Consider the following 17,274-nt stretch of genomic DNA (forward strand, 5'->3'; position numbering starts at 1 on the left):
ATTAGCTCCCTGTCCCAAAATGTTCGGACATCGAGACAAGAAGACAATATCGGGAGCTCCTTTTCTTGGCTTTCAGAAGGTCAACGTGCAGTTCATTGGACGAATCGTTTCGACCAGACTGAGCATGACGACGATGAAAAACTTGCATACCCAACTTCGATCTTGGTCGAGTACATGAAAGCTTCTGACAGGAGAAATGGACTCGGGAAGACTCCCACTCTTGAGAGGCTGTCGAGTCTTCCGGAACGTCCCGACCTTAAACGCGCCCGGATCCTAAATTCTTCTAGCGAACGCTGCCCCACCTTCTGAAAGCTAGCTAGACACTTGTTTCCATCTCCACGTGTTAAGGTCCTTCAAGAACAAGAGCTGGCATTGTCTTTTTTAAAATCTTGCATGTTGTCGAGTCACGTGAGCATGAGCGCTGCATGTCCTTTTCTGAGACCACACATCTCCTTTTAGTTGAGCCCACGGTACCTTTGGACGAGGCCTTAAACGGGACCGTAAAACCAGGTCGCCGCGCTCGTCTTCGTTTGAGGGTTAACCTAGTGCCCTTGGTAGGATTATTGTCAAAGTCCTGCAGGGAGTCAAGGTATTGCCTTAGGGGGGTTCAATTACTTACAGTTGGACGACCACTCGTGAATCACGTCGTGGTCGCCATTGTATCGAGACTGGTTGTACATGCAGTAGTTCTACCTTTCGTCTCATGTTGGATTTGCCTTCTGGTAATGTCAGATGAAAACACAATTCCATCAAGCGGGTATTGTTTAAATTCAACCCCCCCCCCCCCCCCCCCCCCCGCCGTCCGACATCGGTGTGTACGCAATCCCCCTCTGGATCCTTCGTACATGAAAGGAGCCTCACCGTAGTGGTTCCTGCAAAGAAGCTTTGACCTCGACAAGAGGTTGATTCTTTGCCGATAAACTCCTTTTGGTGTTGTTGTTTTTGTTTTTTTAGACATTTAAAATGTTATTCTACAGAAAGAAAGTTGAAGGCGACCGCGGGAGCGTCAATATTCCATCAGTCATTTTTGGCGGCGAAAATGGTAGGAATGTCTAATCTGAGCAAATCATTTCTGAGCAAGCGGCGACAAAGTCTGATCTGAACGCCGAGTGTGACAACCCCCGACATTTTTTTTTGCAATCTGAACAAAATAACCGCTAGCGTGATGACGCCATGGCTCATTTCCAAGACAAATTTTGCCTGGTGTCATCCGCTTTACTTGAAACCGTTCTCCCGTTTGCTGTAGAATAACGTTACGTAAGCCTCACGCAAGTGTATTTCACGACTAACCGATCACGAGCAGATCTCTCTTCTTATGCGGAGCGTTTATTTCGATGCGCCGCCCGTCTGCTACTCTTAAGAGGAACGCAGGCGTTTAGAAAGGTTTAAAGGCTTGAAGGGGAAAGCGCTACTCTGCGTCTCACAAATTTACCGTCGTCTCAAATCTCCACAGAGGGACAAAAGGCAAGGACATCAACACCATCAAGTCCCTGAGGGTCCTCAGAGTCTTGCGACCACTCAAAACCATTAAACGTCTTCCCAAACTCAAGGTAAGGGTCATTCAACCCGCAACTCATCAAGCTCATTCGGGACAAAACGCACGCCGGCGACACTTTTTGTGCAGATGTGAGTGCGCTTCGTCGCTAATGGCTAGCCGGCAGCCGCTGGATGAAAGCGGCAAATGCTAGCATGTCACATTTGCAATTAGCAACGATGCTAACGGCGTATGGAGCAGCATAACTTCGGTTATTGTTATGCTAACATCAGGAGGCGTACGTCATTGGCGTCGTGTGTTTTCCAGGCCGTGTTCGACTGCGTGGTGAATTCCCTGAAGAACGTTCTCAACATCCTCATCGTCTACATCCTCTTCATGTTCATCTTTGCCGTTATCGCCGTGCAGCTTTTTAAGGGCAAATTCTTCTACTGCACGGATGAGTCCAAGGGTCTCGAGAAAGACTGCAGGTACGGTTTTTGGCGTTTCTTGTTTTGCGGGGGGGGATACTCAACAGAGAGGAGCCAGATGAGGTGGCTTGGGCATCTGATTAGGATGCCTCCTGAGCGCCTCCCCGGTGAGGTGTTCCGGTCATGTCCCACCGGGAGGAGACCCCGAGGAAGACCCAGGGCACGCTGGAGAGACTATGTCAACCAGCTTGCCTGGGGACGACTCGGGAACCCCCGGGGAGAGCTGGAAGAAGTAGCTAGGGAGAGGGAAGTCTGGGCTTCCCTGCTAAAGCTGTTGCCCCCGCGACCCGGCCCCGGATAAGCGGATAATGGATGGATGGATGGATGGATGGATGGATGGATACTCAACAAAAGGTTTCCCCCCCGCCCCACTCTCCCCACTCCCATTTCTCAAAGGGGTCAGTTCCTGGATTACGACAAAGTGGAACGCGGCCGCGATGTGGAAGCGCAGCCGAGAGAGTGGAAGAAATACGAGTTCCACTACGACAACGTTCTGTGGGCCTTCTTAACGCTGTTCACCGTCTCCACCGGGGAGGGGTGGCCTCTGTGAGTTGGGACGATCGTCACACTCATCGCCGTCGTTCACGATCGAGACTCAAAAGTAGAACGCGTCGATCCCAAAAAAATGAAAAGCCGCGCGGTGAAAAGGCGAAATGAAGTCCACCGTATTTCTTCATTCCTCAATCGATTGCTCATTGTGTAAACGTCTCGTGTCAATCGAGCAGCCCGTGCGGAAATTAATCCATTTATCATAATCATCGCCACTGCCAGGAAACACCTCCAGGGGGGGGTCTTGAGCCCATTTGTTGATTTTAGTTACATGGCGGAGAAGTAATTCATTTAGCTAATTACGCTTGTCACCTGGAGTCGCGCTCTCCTTAACAGGCGCTGGCAGCGCAATCGTTTCAGACCGGGAGAAAAGATCAACTTTCTTTCCGGGAATACATTTTTTTTTTAATTTTATGTAAAAATCTGACTTGACCAAAGATCTACTCTAGAAAGCAAGCGATCTCCGGCGATATTTCTACACAGCTGCTGTTTGGAAATCATCAGTGGAAAATTCCCTTTCAGGGTGCTGAAGCACTCGGTGGACGCCACCTACGAGGACCAAGGCCCCAGCCCGGGTTTCCGCATGGAGACGTCCATCTTCTACGTGGTCTACTTTGTGGTGTTCCCTTTCTTCTTCGTCAACATATTTGTGGCTTTGATCATCATCACCTTTCAAGAGCAGGGAGACAAAGCCATGTCGGAGTGTAGCCTGGAAAAGAATGAGGTACCAAGGTTTTGGGATCTGCTCGCCTGCGTGCAATTAGGAGAACGTTTGATGTTTTTATTTCGATTACGTTTTGCTCAATGCACCGTGTCCGAATTTGTCAAACGAGGCTTTGTTTGTGTATTCCCTCCTTGCCAAACAGAGGGCTTGCATTGACTTTGCCATAAATGCCAAGCCGCTGACTCGATACATGCCGGAAAACAAGCAATCCTTCCAGTATAAGATGTGGAAATTTGTGGTGTCGCCTCCGTTCGAATACGCCATCATGACTTTGATTGCCCTCAACACCGTGGTGCTGATGATGAAGGTGAGTGACGGCGCATATTCCCTCCGAGAGAGAAGGCCCCACATCGCGCAATTTGAAGAGGAGAGCTGACCCCCCCCCAACGATGTATTTGTAAAAGATTGTAGTCACGCAATTACTTTTTCACACGGCGACAGGTCGTTGGGGGATTTAGGGAACTGCATTTCCTTGGGTGGTCTTTGTGTGAGATGAAAATTGGTTTGATCAACAAAAAGCTTAGAAATCAGGAAGGGGGGGAGGGGGCACATTTTCATTTTCATCCCAAAGACATTTTGGCGTGATCTTTTTCCTCATTATTTTCTTGGAAATTTGAGAATAAGAAATAACGTGGGAATGTTTTACCGAGAAGTCCAGTGGTTAGCACGTGGGCTTCACAGTGCAGAGGTACCGGGTTCGATTCCAGCTCCGGCCTCCCTGTGTGGAGTTTGCATGTTCTCCCCGGGCCTGCGTGGGTTTTCTCCGGGTGCTCCGGTTTCCTCCCACATTCCGAAAACATGCGTGGCAGGCTGATTGGACGCTTTAAATTGTCCCTAGGTGTGAGTGTGAGTGCAAATGGTTGTTCGTCTCCGTGTGCCCTGCGATTGGCTGGCAACCGGTTCAGGGTGTCCCCCGCCTACTGCCCGGAGACAGCTGGGATAGGCTCCAGCACCCCCCGCGTCCCTAGTGAGGATCAAGCGGCTCGTAAGATGAATGAATGAATGAATGAATGAATGTTTTACCGAGATGTCGATTTTTTTCGATATTTTTTTTTTTTTTTGCAACAGAAATAGCGCCTCTTCTCTGTTGAATTTTTCTCGTGTGATGGCGTGCCATTATCACGCTTTAGCTTGTACGCCAACCATCATACATTTCGCAGCCTTGAGATGAGGCATCACAACTGGCCAGTGCACTCATCGCAACGTACATTTGTCACATTGGAACGTCACAGATTGTACACACGCGAGTCGTTCCCCCAAATGGTTTTTGACTTTGGCCTTTCCTCCCCCAGTTTTACGGCGCGCCGGATCTCTACGAGTCCATGCTGAAATACTTGAACATCGTCTTCACTGCCCTGTTCACTCTCGAGTGCATCCTTAAGATTATTGCCTTTGGTCCACTGGTGAGTGACTATTTTTTTTTACTACTTTTGTTTTTAACTAATATTTTTCTCCGGTCCAACTCTGTAAACGCAATCCCAGAGAATCATCAGCTCAGCCTCGACTGGTGAATCTTAAGAAAGCCGAGCAAATTAGGAAACGGTCGCAAAGTACAACTTTTTGGTCTCACGTTCAAGACGGAGATGTCCAATTAGCCAGACCAACAACCAAGGCCACAACGCTTGGCATTTCCACGCGGCGCCATCTGCTGTGCATGGGGTGCGGTTCCATGTACCTCATTTGCTTTTCTTACACATCGGTTGCGTCGTTGTCGACCTGTAGGAATTGGATCCGCAAAGTATGACGCCAGGCTCTACTTTTATCCAGCATTTGCTCGACACTGCCATGTTAAAGTCGACCATTTGGTTCTAATGACTCCCGAACGAAACCTAATGCGTGTCTTATGAAGAGATTCGCGAGGATTTCGGTTGGGAGCTGTCAGATTCGGACTATTTTTCACTCACAATATTTTTATTTTTATTTTATTCAAGAATTACCTGAAGGCAGCCTGGAATGTGTTTGACTTTGTGACAGTGCTGGGAAGCATAACAGACATCCTGGTGACAGAGATTAAGGTAAGGCTAACCCTCAACGGGAGCGTGCGGCTTATGCTAGCGTATGCTAGCGTATGCTAGCAAGCGCAGCACTTTAGTTCGCATAACCACATGCGATTAATGACGAATAATTGAGTTCCAGATTGATGACATGTCGGTTGAAGTGGTCAACATGACAATGGCCCGACCCAAACGGTTTTCTCGTTTCCGTACACGAGGCCGAACAAAGCTGAAAGGGCGTGGCTTTCCGTCACTTGGAACCGTCCCGCCTTTTAATTCCTCATTTTCGGTGCCTTTAATGTTGAAAAGATAAAAATAAATCATAAAAGTCGCGCAAATGTAAGCAAGCGTCATGCATTTACGACCGCGCGACAATTTCTTCGGTCTGAAAAGGCGATCGCATGAGAGGCGAGGCTCGTCACGGGGCGATTGATGGAACGGACGCGGGGGCGGGTTATTGTGGCGCGGGTTCCGTGCGGCGGGTGGACTTTCTATCTTTGTGCGCTTTTCTCATCATGTGATTGTGGCTCTGTGCTCTGTCTCTTTTCTCTCACGTGCCGTTCGCTGTTTCTCTTGTCACTCTCTCCATCATCTGCTCTGCCTTTCCTGGCGCCTGTGCCCTCACTCTGCCTCTCCCCCCCACCCCCATGTCGCAACCGACACAGACGGTAAGTGGCTTTTCTTGTCGCCTGCTGATTCTTTCGTTGTTTTTTTTTTTTCACGGTGGCTTGCTTGGTTTTTTCTTTTCCAATGTGAGACGTTGCTGAGACTTGAGAACGGTGACAACGCCTTGGATCCCAATTTGTCACCAGTGAGCCTTAATATTAAAGGAGACTGCTAAAATAAGATTTGGTGTTGTCTGATCGTCTCTTTCTGCTTTACTCTTGACTTGGGAATGATGTTGAATTTTGGCGTGAAAAGTTATGTCATAATAATAATAATTGTTATTATTGTTGTAAAATCCCAGCTGAGTGAATGTTGAATTTTTGAGTTTTGAGTTTTGAGTGTGGCGGTAAACGAAGCAGTGAAGACTCATTTAATGCCAGCCATTTTTCTCCAATTGCGACAGCCATTTTTTTTTTGTGACCAGTTGACAAATTTTTATTATATTACTCATTAGATGAGTTAAAATAATCTCTCCATGGTACTATGATACTAGTAACGAGGTCAACGGGGTTTGAGTCATTTCCACGGTTACTCCGGATCGACGATTGTCCCGTTGATATCTTATTTGCTGTGTTTTGTTCTCAGTCGCTGGAAGGTTACGCGCACTTGACCAATGAAAGGAAAGCCGTTTGTCCTCAGGTTGTTTGGCTGTAAACCTTTTCCCCGTTTCCATTCATCACCTGCAGGACAAGATGATTAACCTGAGCTTCCTGAGGCTGTTCAGAGCCGCCCGGCTCATCAAACTGCTCCGGCAGGGCTACACCATTCGCATTTTGTTGTGGACCTTCGTGCAGTCCTTCAAGGTGAAGAAGAAAAAAAAAAAAGCGTACCTTCTCATGCACATTTGAATACGGAGTGGGTTGTACGGGGTTACTGTCTTGATGTTGAAAATGCAGATCACGCAGGCGAGCGTTTACGCGCTAGAGATAATACAATACAATACAATACAATACAATACAATACATGCTGATTTATAGATAAGAAAGCAACTGCATCAGTTTGCTCTTTACCCACGGTGATTTTTTTTTTATTTTAATTTTTTGGGGGGGAGAGAGAAACATCACAAGCATCCGAAAGACTAAAATGGTTGTCGAGGCGCATTGCAAACGATAAAAAAGTCGCAAGCTTGCTCTGACGGGGCCTCCGTTGATATGTTCTGTTTTCCATTTTAAATCCCGGGAGGAATTTAGAGCGGGTTTAACGTCAGTGGGGGAGAGCTTTTACGAAAATCAACCGTAACTGCGGCGTTAGAAGCTGACAGCAAATGTCTTGTTCTTCCTCAACTGATATTTGAACGAATCAAGACAGCGGGGTAACGGTTGACTGTCGAAATTGTGCAACGAGACAAATGGCAAATAAGGTGGCTGCTGAAGAGAGGCAAGACTCGCGTGCCGACGCCCTAAAATGGAGACAGAAAATCCGGACTGCCTTGTTTGTGTTTGCCTCTGTAGGCCCTGCCGTATGTTTGCCTGCTCATTGCGATGCTCTTCTTCATCTACGCCATCATCGGAATGCAGGTGAGCGCTCGCGCGCTTTTCCGAATGGACGTTGCAATTCATTTCAATTTTTCCTCAAACAAGAGAAATCATTTCAATGATTTTCATTCATTCATCTTCCGAGCCGCTTCATCCTCACTAGGGTCGCGGGGGGGTGCTGGAGCTTATCCCAGCTGTCTTCGGGCAGTAGGCGGGGTACACCCTCAATCGGTTGTCGACCAATCACAGGGCACACAGAAACGAACAACCACTTGAACTCACCCTCACACCGAGGGACAATTTAGAGCGTCCAATCAGCCTGCCACGCATGTTTTTGGAATGTGGGAGGAAACCGGAGCACCCGGAGAAAACCCACGCAGGCCCGGGGAGAACATGCAAACTCCACACAGGGAGGCCGGAGCTGGAATCGAACCCGGTACCTCTGCACTGTGAAGCCCACGTGCTAACCACCGGACTACCGGGCCGCTCAATGATTTTTTTGATGATTTTTTTTTCTTTATTGTCGTTCAAATAAATAATCAACGCTGAAAATTGCCACGGTCGTTTTCGCCGCAACAAAGTGCTGCTCTCTTGCCTCGTTTTAATCTTACGCCAAGTTGTCATCCATCGATGTCATTGGAGGTTACCATGCCGAAGAGCCTCACTATCGTCCAAATGTTTCAACACTTAAAAAAAAAAAGATTTAGACAGCAACTTTGCACTTTTTAAGATGATTCCCTCCTGTTGCAGGTGTTTGGGAACATTGAGCTGAATGAAGAGACTGCAATAAATCACCACAACAACTTCCAGACCTTTTTCCAGGCTTTAACCCTTCTCTTCCGGTGCACACACACACACACACACACACACACACACCATCTTAAAATTCGCGCAGGGTGTTCCAATTGTGGTTCCAATCCTCGCTTTTGTCTTTTGCATTCTGCAGGAGCGCCACTGGCGAAGCGTGGCACGAAATTATGCTTTCATGTCTCAGCAACCGGTCATGTGACAAACTCTCAGGAACAACGGGGAAAGAGTGCGGAAGCGACTTTGCCTACTTCTACTTTGTCTCCTTCATTTTCCTCTGCTCCTTCTTGGTCAGTAACCTTGGCGAGCAAACGCGCTTTTAAACCGGGTGGCTCATTCAAAGTGCTACTTTGCCACTCTTTTTATTTTTAATTATTATTAATTAATTATTTTATTTTTTATTGCCATTTGTTAACCCCCCCCCTCTCACTAGATGCTCAACCTATTTGTCGCTGTCATCATGGACAACTTTGAATATCTGACCAGGGATGCCTCCATCTTGGGTCCTCATCACCTCGATGAGTTTATCCGCGTATGGGCAGAGTATGACCCGGCGGCCTGGTAGGTGCTTTGGGTTGATTTCCATTGTGTCGCTACGCTTCGAGAGGGGGTGGGGGGGTTCCAGCCGAATGATTCAGTGCCCTTTAGTGTGTGTGGGTGGGGTGGGGGTCGAATCCCGTCTTAGAATCCGCGGCGGGGGTGAATGACAGCCCGAGCCCCCCCCCCCGTGCCAACTGAGAAAGGGTGACGAGCCTTCAGCCGGCGCGCCTGATGCATGTAAATCCGGCGAGCGTCGCCTCCTTTCCCGCCAAAGCCGCTGCCTCGAAAGATGGCCGTTAGTCACGGACTCACGCAAGGCATTTTGCCGCCCATGCGACGATGCCGGTTTTGCTCCTCGCCGCGTTGAAGTCGACATGTTTTAGTCGTGAGAGGAATCCTCCTACCTGTGGCTCGCTAGCTTTTCCGGAGCCTCGTTTTGGACTCGAGCAAAGTGCCATCCTCTTCGTCGGATAGAAAGCGCGTCTCGTTTGCGCCTTCTTCTTGAGTATCGCGGCGCTGCACAAAGCTTATACGTGCTCTGACCTAACATGACTGATGGTGTCTTATCTTTTTCAGCGGAAGGATATGCTACCAAGACATGTACAAATTGTTGCGTTTTATCTCCCCGCCCCTGGGCCTGGGGAAGAAGTGCCCAAACAGGGTGGCCTATAAGGTTTGCACTCCCTCACAGTCCTTTTTCCTCCACAAAAGGGACTGTGATGATTTGGACCGATGTTAATGTCTGTTTTCATTTCCTGACGTGCCAAGAGAAGCGCATCGGGCACACATGCATACAAATATGCATTGATCCCTTACTAACCGGCATGCAGCTAAGCTAACCGCGGCAAGCCGAAGAAACAACGCCACAAGTGAGGCTCCTATGAAAGGCGGCTAACAAGATGTCGAATGACATCGCCTGTGGGGTTGTTTTTTTTTTGGGGAAAAAAAATGAAATGCAGACTTGTGAGCTTTGTTTCCACGTTGGTTACTGCTGCGTGGATTTTAGGCATTCGGAGATCGAGCGCATCTTGGATGAATACTCTGCCACTATTCTGTCACTTGGGACCGTATTAGTAATCATGATCATGATGCAGTTGATTTTATTTAAACACTGAAAGGCACTTGGGGCAGCCCGGTAGTCCAGTGGTTAGCACGTCGGCTTCACAGTGCAGAGGTACCGGGTTCGATTCCAGCTCCGGCCTCCCTGTGTGGAGTTTGCATGTTCTCCCCAGGCCTGCGTGGGTTTTCTCCGGGTGCTCCGGTTTCCTCCCACATTCCAAAAAACATGCGTGGCAGGCTGATTGAACACTCTAAATTGTCCCTAGGTGTGAGTGTGAGTGCGAATGGTTGTTTGTTTCTGTGTGCCCTGCGATTGGCTGGCAACCGATTCAGGGTGTCCCCCGCCTACTGCCCGAAGACGGCTGGGATAGGCTCCAGCATCCCCCGCGACCCTAGTGAGGATCAAGCGGTTCGGAAGATGAATGAATGAATGAATGAAAGGCACTTTAGTTAAGGACCGTTTAAAAAAAAAACGATAATGGGCCATACCGTATGTGCACGTGCGTCGCAATTTCATCTGATTTCCAGCCGTACTACAAATGTGTACGAAAGCTGTCAGCTTGCGATGAAATCACGCGGGAGGCATTGGCATTGGAAGTCAGTCACGCTTTGGAGAAACACCCTCTCCCATTTGATGATTCAACCGCAGAGTATTCAAGTCACCCAAAATGCACTCCAACTTCCGAATGGCCTCCATCCCGGAGTCGTTCTCCACAGAGCCTTTTCCCTGAACGTTGGCCTGTGGGATGCGTTCCCCAATCCTTCACTCCCACAAGGATTCCGTGTCATGATATCCTAGAAATCTTATTAACAAGGATTTCTGTCTCTTTCCCCCTGCCATTTTCCTTGTTGCGTTTGGTTGTTGAAACCTTTCCCCCAACCCCTTCTTCTTGACCGTACCATCTCACCCATGGGAACTCTCCATTGCTTCCTCCACGTCTCTGCGGAAAGTGGCCGTATGACTTATCGTGATATGTACGAGATGCTTCGAGACATGTCCCCTCCTCTAGGTTTGGGAAAGAAATGCCCACCCCGCATCGCCTATAAGGTAGAATCCCCCCCCACCTCCCCCCTCTCGCCTCTGCGTTGCTTCGTTCAGTCACCGCTGGTCTCCTGCTTCCAACTGTCCAACACCATCTAATTTCTCTCACTGTGTCACATTCAGAATCTTCTGGGCTGCTGATGTAGCTTTGTTGCCCCGTAGCATTGTCACGCTTTGTGAGGATTTGTTGACATTCAACTACATTCGGGTTTGAAAAAGAACTAAAAAAAAAAAATCCCAACACGTCTGCACAGATTATCACAAAGCGTTTCTCACAGAAACCCGGAAAGGCAAAAGAAAAGTTCCGATGAATCTTTGACTCTGGCCAAATGAAGCGCAATTGAAGCTGCCGTCAGCGGCTGCAGTTCATTCTTTATGAATTTGGCCTTAGAGTAGAAAAAAAATATATAGATATCTGCGAAATAGCAGCACCAAGATTCTTGAAACCTGAAGGTCCACACATAAGAATGTGACTGTGAACGGTCGGTTCAAAGTACTTGACGAGTACCAGTCAAGAGGCGAGCAGCAGCAGCAATTTGGTCCAACTGGAGACGCTGAATGGAGGATCGTCTGACTCCAAAGTAAAGCGCAGGACAGTAATCTGAAAGCATGAATGACTCTTGAGAACGAAAAGGCTTTACTTTCGCCAGCTGCCTCGGATGAAAGGCAACGGCACCGATTTGCCGGTCTGATTATAAAATCCAGACTCAACGAAAGCAGCTGCTGCTGCTAACTTATTGAAGACATGAAGGCGGAGCTCCTCAATTTAGCTGCCGTGCATTTAAAATGACACCTTGTTGTAACTTCACTCCCGCCTGATCCTGTCGCAACCCGCTTTTTTTTTTTTACACAGAATTTGGAATCAGAATAAGAATGTTGAAGCAAATGTAGTTTTTTTTCTTAATTAGCATTTTGATTCAGATGCAGGGTTGCTCACACTGGGGACTTTGCAAATCTCCCCGGGTGACTTTATCGTGGGTGTTCTTACCCATTAGCATGATACGCTGTTTTCTCGCGCGCTTGTCCTCAGCTGACACGCTACCGCTGTGCGTTTCTCGGAAATAGATGCGAGACTTTTCATACGTACACAATACTTGACGTTCTCGCCCGTTATTTTCCTACCTCATTTTTCTTCACGTCATCGCTCTCATTGTCTTTGTGGGTTTATTTTTATTTTTTTTTGCATTGCTTCTGATGCTTCAGGGATCTGGATGTCGATGTGCATGTACCTCCCGCCCTGCCTTGCCTCAATGTGAATGTCTCAATGTGAAATCTGCATGATCAATGAATAGAATGCATCACAGAATGGAATGGATTAAACGAGAATTAAAACCAAGAATGACAGATTACAATAGTCCGGGGGGAGCGTTGCGTTTGAATGTTCCCGCTTCATAAACCCGCCTTGTCCTTTTCTGCCGCTCGTGTTAGCGTTTGGTCAGGATGAACATGCCGATTGCCGACGACAACACGGTCCATTTCACCTCCACGCTCATGGCCCTGATTCGCACAGCCCTCGAGATCAAGCTGGCATCCGGTGAGCGGAGCCGCAAGCTCGTTTGGAATTCTTTGCAGTCGGGATGACGCATCAGATTTTTTGTGAATCGTGATCATGGTGATATCCTTGATAAGAACCGCACATTTCATGTCAACCTGCTTTCACAGGAGTCTTGGCACAACATCTGTGCGACATTGACCTGAAAAGGGAATTAAACAGAGTTTGGCCCAGCTTGTCGCCGAAGACTGTTGACCTTCTTGTGACGCCACACAAATGTAAGACCGAGTTCTCTTTGACAGTGCCATGGAAACAAGCGACCAAGGAATCACGGGTCACTCCTGTGTTCCTATTTTTTTTTGTACTTTGGCGCCATCTACTGTGTGCTCTCTTTACCAGACAATGAGCTGACTGTGGGGAAAGTCTATGCGGCCCACATGATCTTCGACTACTATAAGCAGAATCGAGCCAAAAGACTTCAGCAGCAGCATCCTTCGGGAGGAGTTCAGGTACGCGAGCCATTCGTGGACTTTGATTCAAGCGGAATCTGCTAGTTGAGTGAAATGTTGCTGCGTCGTGAAGTGCAACCGTTGAGGTACTTTGGCACGTGCGGATCAAAAGTAGAAAATGTTATGTGGACTGAAATAACGAGTGCAGTCGCGAAGACGTGACGATTGTTTGTGTTATTCATGACACAAGTCATTATGGCATTTAACTGATGCTTTAATAGCGTGAAACGCAACTCACGGTAACGATGGCAAGCCGCACCTTGCCTCTTGGGTTATACCATTTTAACTAGCCCGGGGGGTCACGATCTCCGACATGGTGCCGATTGTGCATCATCACTTTTGTTTGTTTTTTTATTATAGAGCAAACTGGGGGCCTTGTTTCGTCCTATACTCCCCCTCGGTCACATCAAGGAAGTACAGCCCCCCATAGCCAGTCCGGAACAGCTCTTGCCTCTCCAGCCTGAGTCCGAAACAAAGACGTCCCCTCTTCCACCTGTCGCGACCGCGACCGCCATCTTGGTGAACGACGACACAATGTGAGCGACATCAATTTGGACCGAACAGCGTTCGACTGGTTTCTCCCACTACGCGTACCTACGTTGCTTTAAGCGCTAACCAATTCTTACCTCCCCCGGAGATGAACAGCAACGAATGATAAAACACACTTTTGTTGTTGTTTTTTTTTCCTTCACAGCAGACTTGACCAGAGGAGTTCCATAAAACACTCCCAGTCAGGAGATGTTTCTCTGGCCGCGCTGAGACCCAAAGGGCGGAGGAAACTACAGAGGGGCCAGTCAGAAGATGTGCGGTGTTCCACAAGGCCTCAGGTTTACACACACACACACACACACACATATTCCTGCACTTGTGGCACAGTGAGGACCGAGTAAAAAGGCCAACAAAGCGAGGTTTACACACACACACACATTCCTGCACTTGTGGCACAGTGAGGACCGAGTAAAAAGGCCAACAAAGCGAGGTTTACACACACACACACACACACACACACACAAAAGCTCTCACAAAAAAAAAGCCACAACCAAGAGCACAAAAAACAACGGACCACCTGCTTTTGCCACGCGTGCTTCATTGTATTTTCAGGAAGTGGTTGAAATGAAGCCGGTGGAGATCATCTCAGACACGGAAGCATATCCCGGTCTGGAAGGCCACGGCCGTGCGGCTTCTCTGCCTCGACTCAATGCGGAGTACTACGTAAGCAGCTCCTCGCTGCGTCTATTTGCTTTCTTGTCTTTATTTTGGAAATATCAGTCGTGTAAGAAGTCAGCCACTTGGTCTGTCTGCAATTACACTCCCCCTTCAAAATAAAGGCCAATTTTCTTTATATCGGAGATGACATCAAAAGATGAATATGAGACACGAGATTAAAAAAAAAAATAATAGGGCGCCATATATTTTGCTTAGCAAAAGTTTCAGAAGAGATAACCTTTAAATATAAATTTTGTGACTATTCTGGACTCTGGAGTTCTAAATGAACCTTGTGAATTGTATCCATAGTAATCCAGAAATTTGCCAAGAAGTCTTCTGATTTAAAAAAAAAAAAGAAGAATTTCCGCCAATGTCGTGTCTATATCGTACTTTGCACCGTATTCCGAGTCTTGATCATAAAAATGAGCAATGGATCTTATTTGTCATTTTCAGTCAAATCATCAATTTAAATGGTTGAATTTAATGCCGTTCTGTGAAGTGTAGTCGCTTTTTCTGGCTATTTATTTGTTTTGTGTTTTTTTTTCGGTTAGTTGCCTGCTCTCGCTAGTTTATCTCCTGCTCTCTACCGTCCTGCTCTCCCGCATCACCTGACATGCACTTTTCCTATGTGGCTTTTTGGAAGAGGAGGTTGGCATTACTCATGTTAAACAAAAAACAAAAACAAAAAAAACGGATCCATATATTTGAAGCCTAGACCATCGGTAGGCACACATTTGAATTGGATGATTGGATGACATTGAAATCCTGCAGCATGCGTCTCACGTTCCACCCATTTTATGCACGGTTCACCGCAATTCAGGTCAGAGTTCTGCCACGAGTGGACCAACATGTGTTTTGTGTTTGGAAACTCTGTGGCAGAAACGAGACCAAACTGCCTCCGCGGACGTGGGCTTCAACACAAACATCAAGTGACCGCCACCTTTTTCGCGACTGCCAACCTTGAACTTCATCGCTCTTTCTCTCTCTTTCCTCTTCTGTCTTCGCTTTCTCCCTCGTTTGGATGCCCGTGGCTAATATTTTGCCCACCTCCCTCTTGTGTGTGCCGTCCGATAGCGGAGCCACCCTCGCCACGCCCCTGGGACCCACCTGGCAGTATGTACCACCCGTTGTGCCACCTCTTTGTTGCTCTCCTCTCTCATGTCTTGGTGTCTGTGAGCTTCCGTCATCTCGGGTCCATTTTCGTTGCGGTAACCATGCCAGATACGAAAACGTAGTCGTGTTTGTTTTCTGTGTTGTTCTATTGTTACCCCTGAATGTCTCTAATCGGTGCGTTGTAAATGACTTTGTAGGCAACACAGAGCGACTGTGATGTCATTTTCAGTTGACGGCAACACAGAGCGACTGTGATGTCATTTTCAGTTGACGGCAAATGACAAAATGGCTGCCCCCTCAGGTGGACAAAAACGTGTGGATTTTACCGCATCGCTAATCAGAATGCCGCGTGGGGACTAGCGGGGCTGCGTAGAACATATTATTGTCAATAATATATGCCCCCCCTCCCTACCCCGTACAATCATATGAGCTTTTTGAAGGGGGTGGGGGGGTGCCTGCCTGAAACATTTTGAGGGCAGTGGACAATAGAGTAACAAAGAACGGTGAAACATACTGCTAAAAGGATATTAAACAAGAATGAAACACAGTGGTGAGAATAGTTTTTTTTTAATCGGCAAATGTTAAACACACACGCGCACACACACACACACACACACACAACAGTGTTAATCCGATAATTGGTCTCGGCGCCCACGGAGAAAAAAGCCAGAAATCGTAATGTCATCACCCAGCCTGTTCTTTGTCCACTAATTATTCTCTAGTCCGCAGTTATGTAATCCTAAATATTGAAGATCTTTCTTCTCTAAACCTTTCAACATTGGTACATGGGGGGGGGGGGTCGGTATGACCGAGGAATAGGAATGCGTTGAAAGAAAAAAAAAAAGTAGCCTTCATCTTGTGTGATGTGACTATTGTCATGATCCAGTCAAGAGCTTTGGTTCTCGTTACCATCCGACACTCGCCGTCACGCTACGTCCTCCTCACTGCCGTCTGCTTTCTTTCCGTTTGCAGCCGATCGTTGACCTCAGTCCCATAAGACGCTCGGCCTCCTCGCTGACCCCCCCGCCGCCGCACAACCAGGAGGTCGTTCTGAAGGATTACAACCTGATTCGACCGGTTCAGCAACAACCATCGGGGGTCCGAGGCCCGGATCGAGTCCATCAACATCATCACCACCACCACCGCTGCCACAGACGCAGGGACAAAGACAAAAAGCAAAAATCGCTGGATAGAGCCACATCGGTGCAGCCGCAGAGCACTCTTGGTCAGTCAAAAGTAGAGAAAATACTTCTTCAGATAAGAAAAAATTCCCAATTGATATTCGACCAGTTATGATTCCTGTGAGCCAATCAGGACGCACGACACAATGCACTGCAAAAACAAAACAAAAACTGCACGACGATGAATCGGGTGATCGCGATGGATTAGTGTCCAGCCTGCTTCTTTGTTTTTCCGTAAGCAGCACCGGGAGGATGTACAGAATTTTGTCGTTCTCAAGCGCAGTCGTCCCGAGGGGGACGCCGGCACGCATGTTAACGTCGTCAACGGTTCACCGCCGCGCAGTAACGGTCAATAAACCTTGGCGGGATGTGCCAAGTTTTTCCCGACAGGTGGAACTGTATTTGTGATATGAAATGATTCGACCGTACGATATGTGCTTTTCGCGCATGCGTTGAAGAAAAGGGGAGGGAAAAAAAAAAAGATGGGGAGCTAATTCAGTGAACAAATCCACGACGACGCATCGCTCGTTACTATTGTAACCAAGGTCAAAGGTGACACGGCATCACCCCCCCCCACCCCCCACCCCGCCCTATTTCCAAGTATTTGACCAAAATACATTTGGAGCCAAACTATGAGAATATTATTATTATATCATTATTTTCCTGTATTTCATTCATTCATTCATCTTCCGAGCCGCTTGATCCTCACTAGGGTCGCGGGGGGTGCTGGAGCCTATCCCAGCCGTCTTCGGGCAGTAGGCGGGGGACACCCTGAATCGGTTGCCAGCCAATCGCAGGGCACACAGAAACGAACAACCATCCGCGCTCACACTCACACCTAGGGACAATTTAGAGTGTTCAATCAGCCTGCCACGCATGTTTTTGGAATGTGGGAGGAAACCGGAGCACCCGGAGAAAACCCACGCAGGCCCGGGGAGAACATGCAAACTCCACA

At 47.9% G+C, this 17,274-nt stretch overlaps 1 protein-coding gene and 1 long non-coding RNA gene across 13 annotated transcripts in view; one reads left to right on the forward strand and one right to left on the reverse strand.

Annotated features, from left to right (window-relative positions):
• Positions 1-17,274, forward strand: part of cacna1bb (calcium channel, voltage-dependent, N type, alpha 1B subunit, b) — a 54,489-nt gene that overhangs the window by 36,003 nt on the left and 1,212 nt on the right. For 7 of the 12 annotated variants that reach the window (XM_052051053.1, XM_052051056.1, XM_052051058.1 and 4 more), the window contains 21 exons: positions 1,454-1,550; positions 1,802-1,962; positions 2,359-2,508; positions 3,034-3,235; positions 3,378-3,542; positions 4,528-4,638; positions 5,167-5,250; positions 6,582-6,698; positions 7,347-7,412; positions 8,121-8,212; positions 8,317-8,467; positions 8,611-8,738; positions 10,728-10,824; positions 12,247-12,352; positions 12,481-12,588; positions 12,710-12,819; positions 13,180-13,355; positions 13,514-13,646; positions 13,921-14,031; positions 15,100-15,138; positions 16,111-16,363. In XM_052051053.1, coding sequence (XP_051907013.1) covers positions 1,454-1,550; positions 1,802-1,962; positions 2,359-2,508; positions 3,034-3,235; positions 3,378-3,542; positions 4,528-4,638; positions 5,167-5,250; positions 6,582-6,698; positions 7,347-7,412; positions 8,121-8,212; positions 8,317-8,467; positions 8,611-8,738; positions 10,728-10,824; positions 12,247-12,352; positions 12,481-12,588; positions 12,710-12,819; positions 13,180-13,355; positions 13,514-13,646; positions 13,921-14,031; positions 15,100-15,138; positions 16,111-16,363 — 2,657 coding nt within the window. Of the gene's footprint in view, positions 1-1,453; positions 1,551-1,801; positions 1,963-2,358; positions 2,509-3,033; positions 3,236-3,377; positions 3,543-4,527; positions 4,639-5,166; positions 5,251-6,581; positions 6,699-7,346; positions 7,413-8,120; positions 8,213-8,316; positions 8,468-8,610; positions 8,739-9,293; positions 9,391-10,727; positions 10,825-12,246; positions 12,353-12,480; positions 12,589-12,709; positions 12,820-13,179; positions 13,356-13,513; positions 13,647-13,920; positions 14,032-15,099; positions 15,139-16,110; positions 16,364-17,274 lie in introns of all 12 variants that reach the window. The other 5 variants (XM_052051052.1, XM_052051055.1, XM_052051063.1 and 2 more) reach the window with 3 other exon arrangements.
• Positions 13,554-13,912, reverse strand: LOC127591245 (uncharacterized). Its single transcript, XR_007959841.1, has 2 exons — positions 13,744-13,912; positions 13,554-13,678 (listed from the first exon to the last, which is right to left on the reverse strand). It is a non-coding gene; the product is annotated as an uncharacterized LOC127591245 (long non-coding RNA).

This window comes from Hippocampus zosterae, chromosome 18, assembly GCF_025434085.1.
Source record: "Hippocampus zosterae strain Florida chromosome 18, ASM2543408v3, whole genome shotgun sequence".
Taxonomy (NCBI): domain Eukaryota; kingdom Metazoa; phylum Chordata; class Actinopteri; order Syngnathiformes; family Syngnathidae; genus Hippocampus; species Hippocampus zosterae.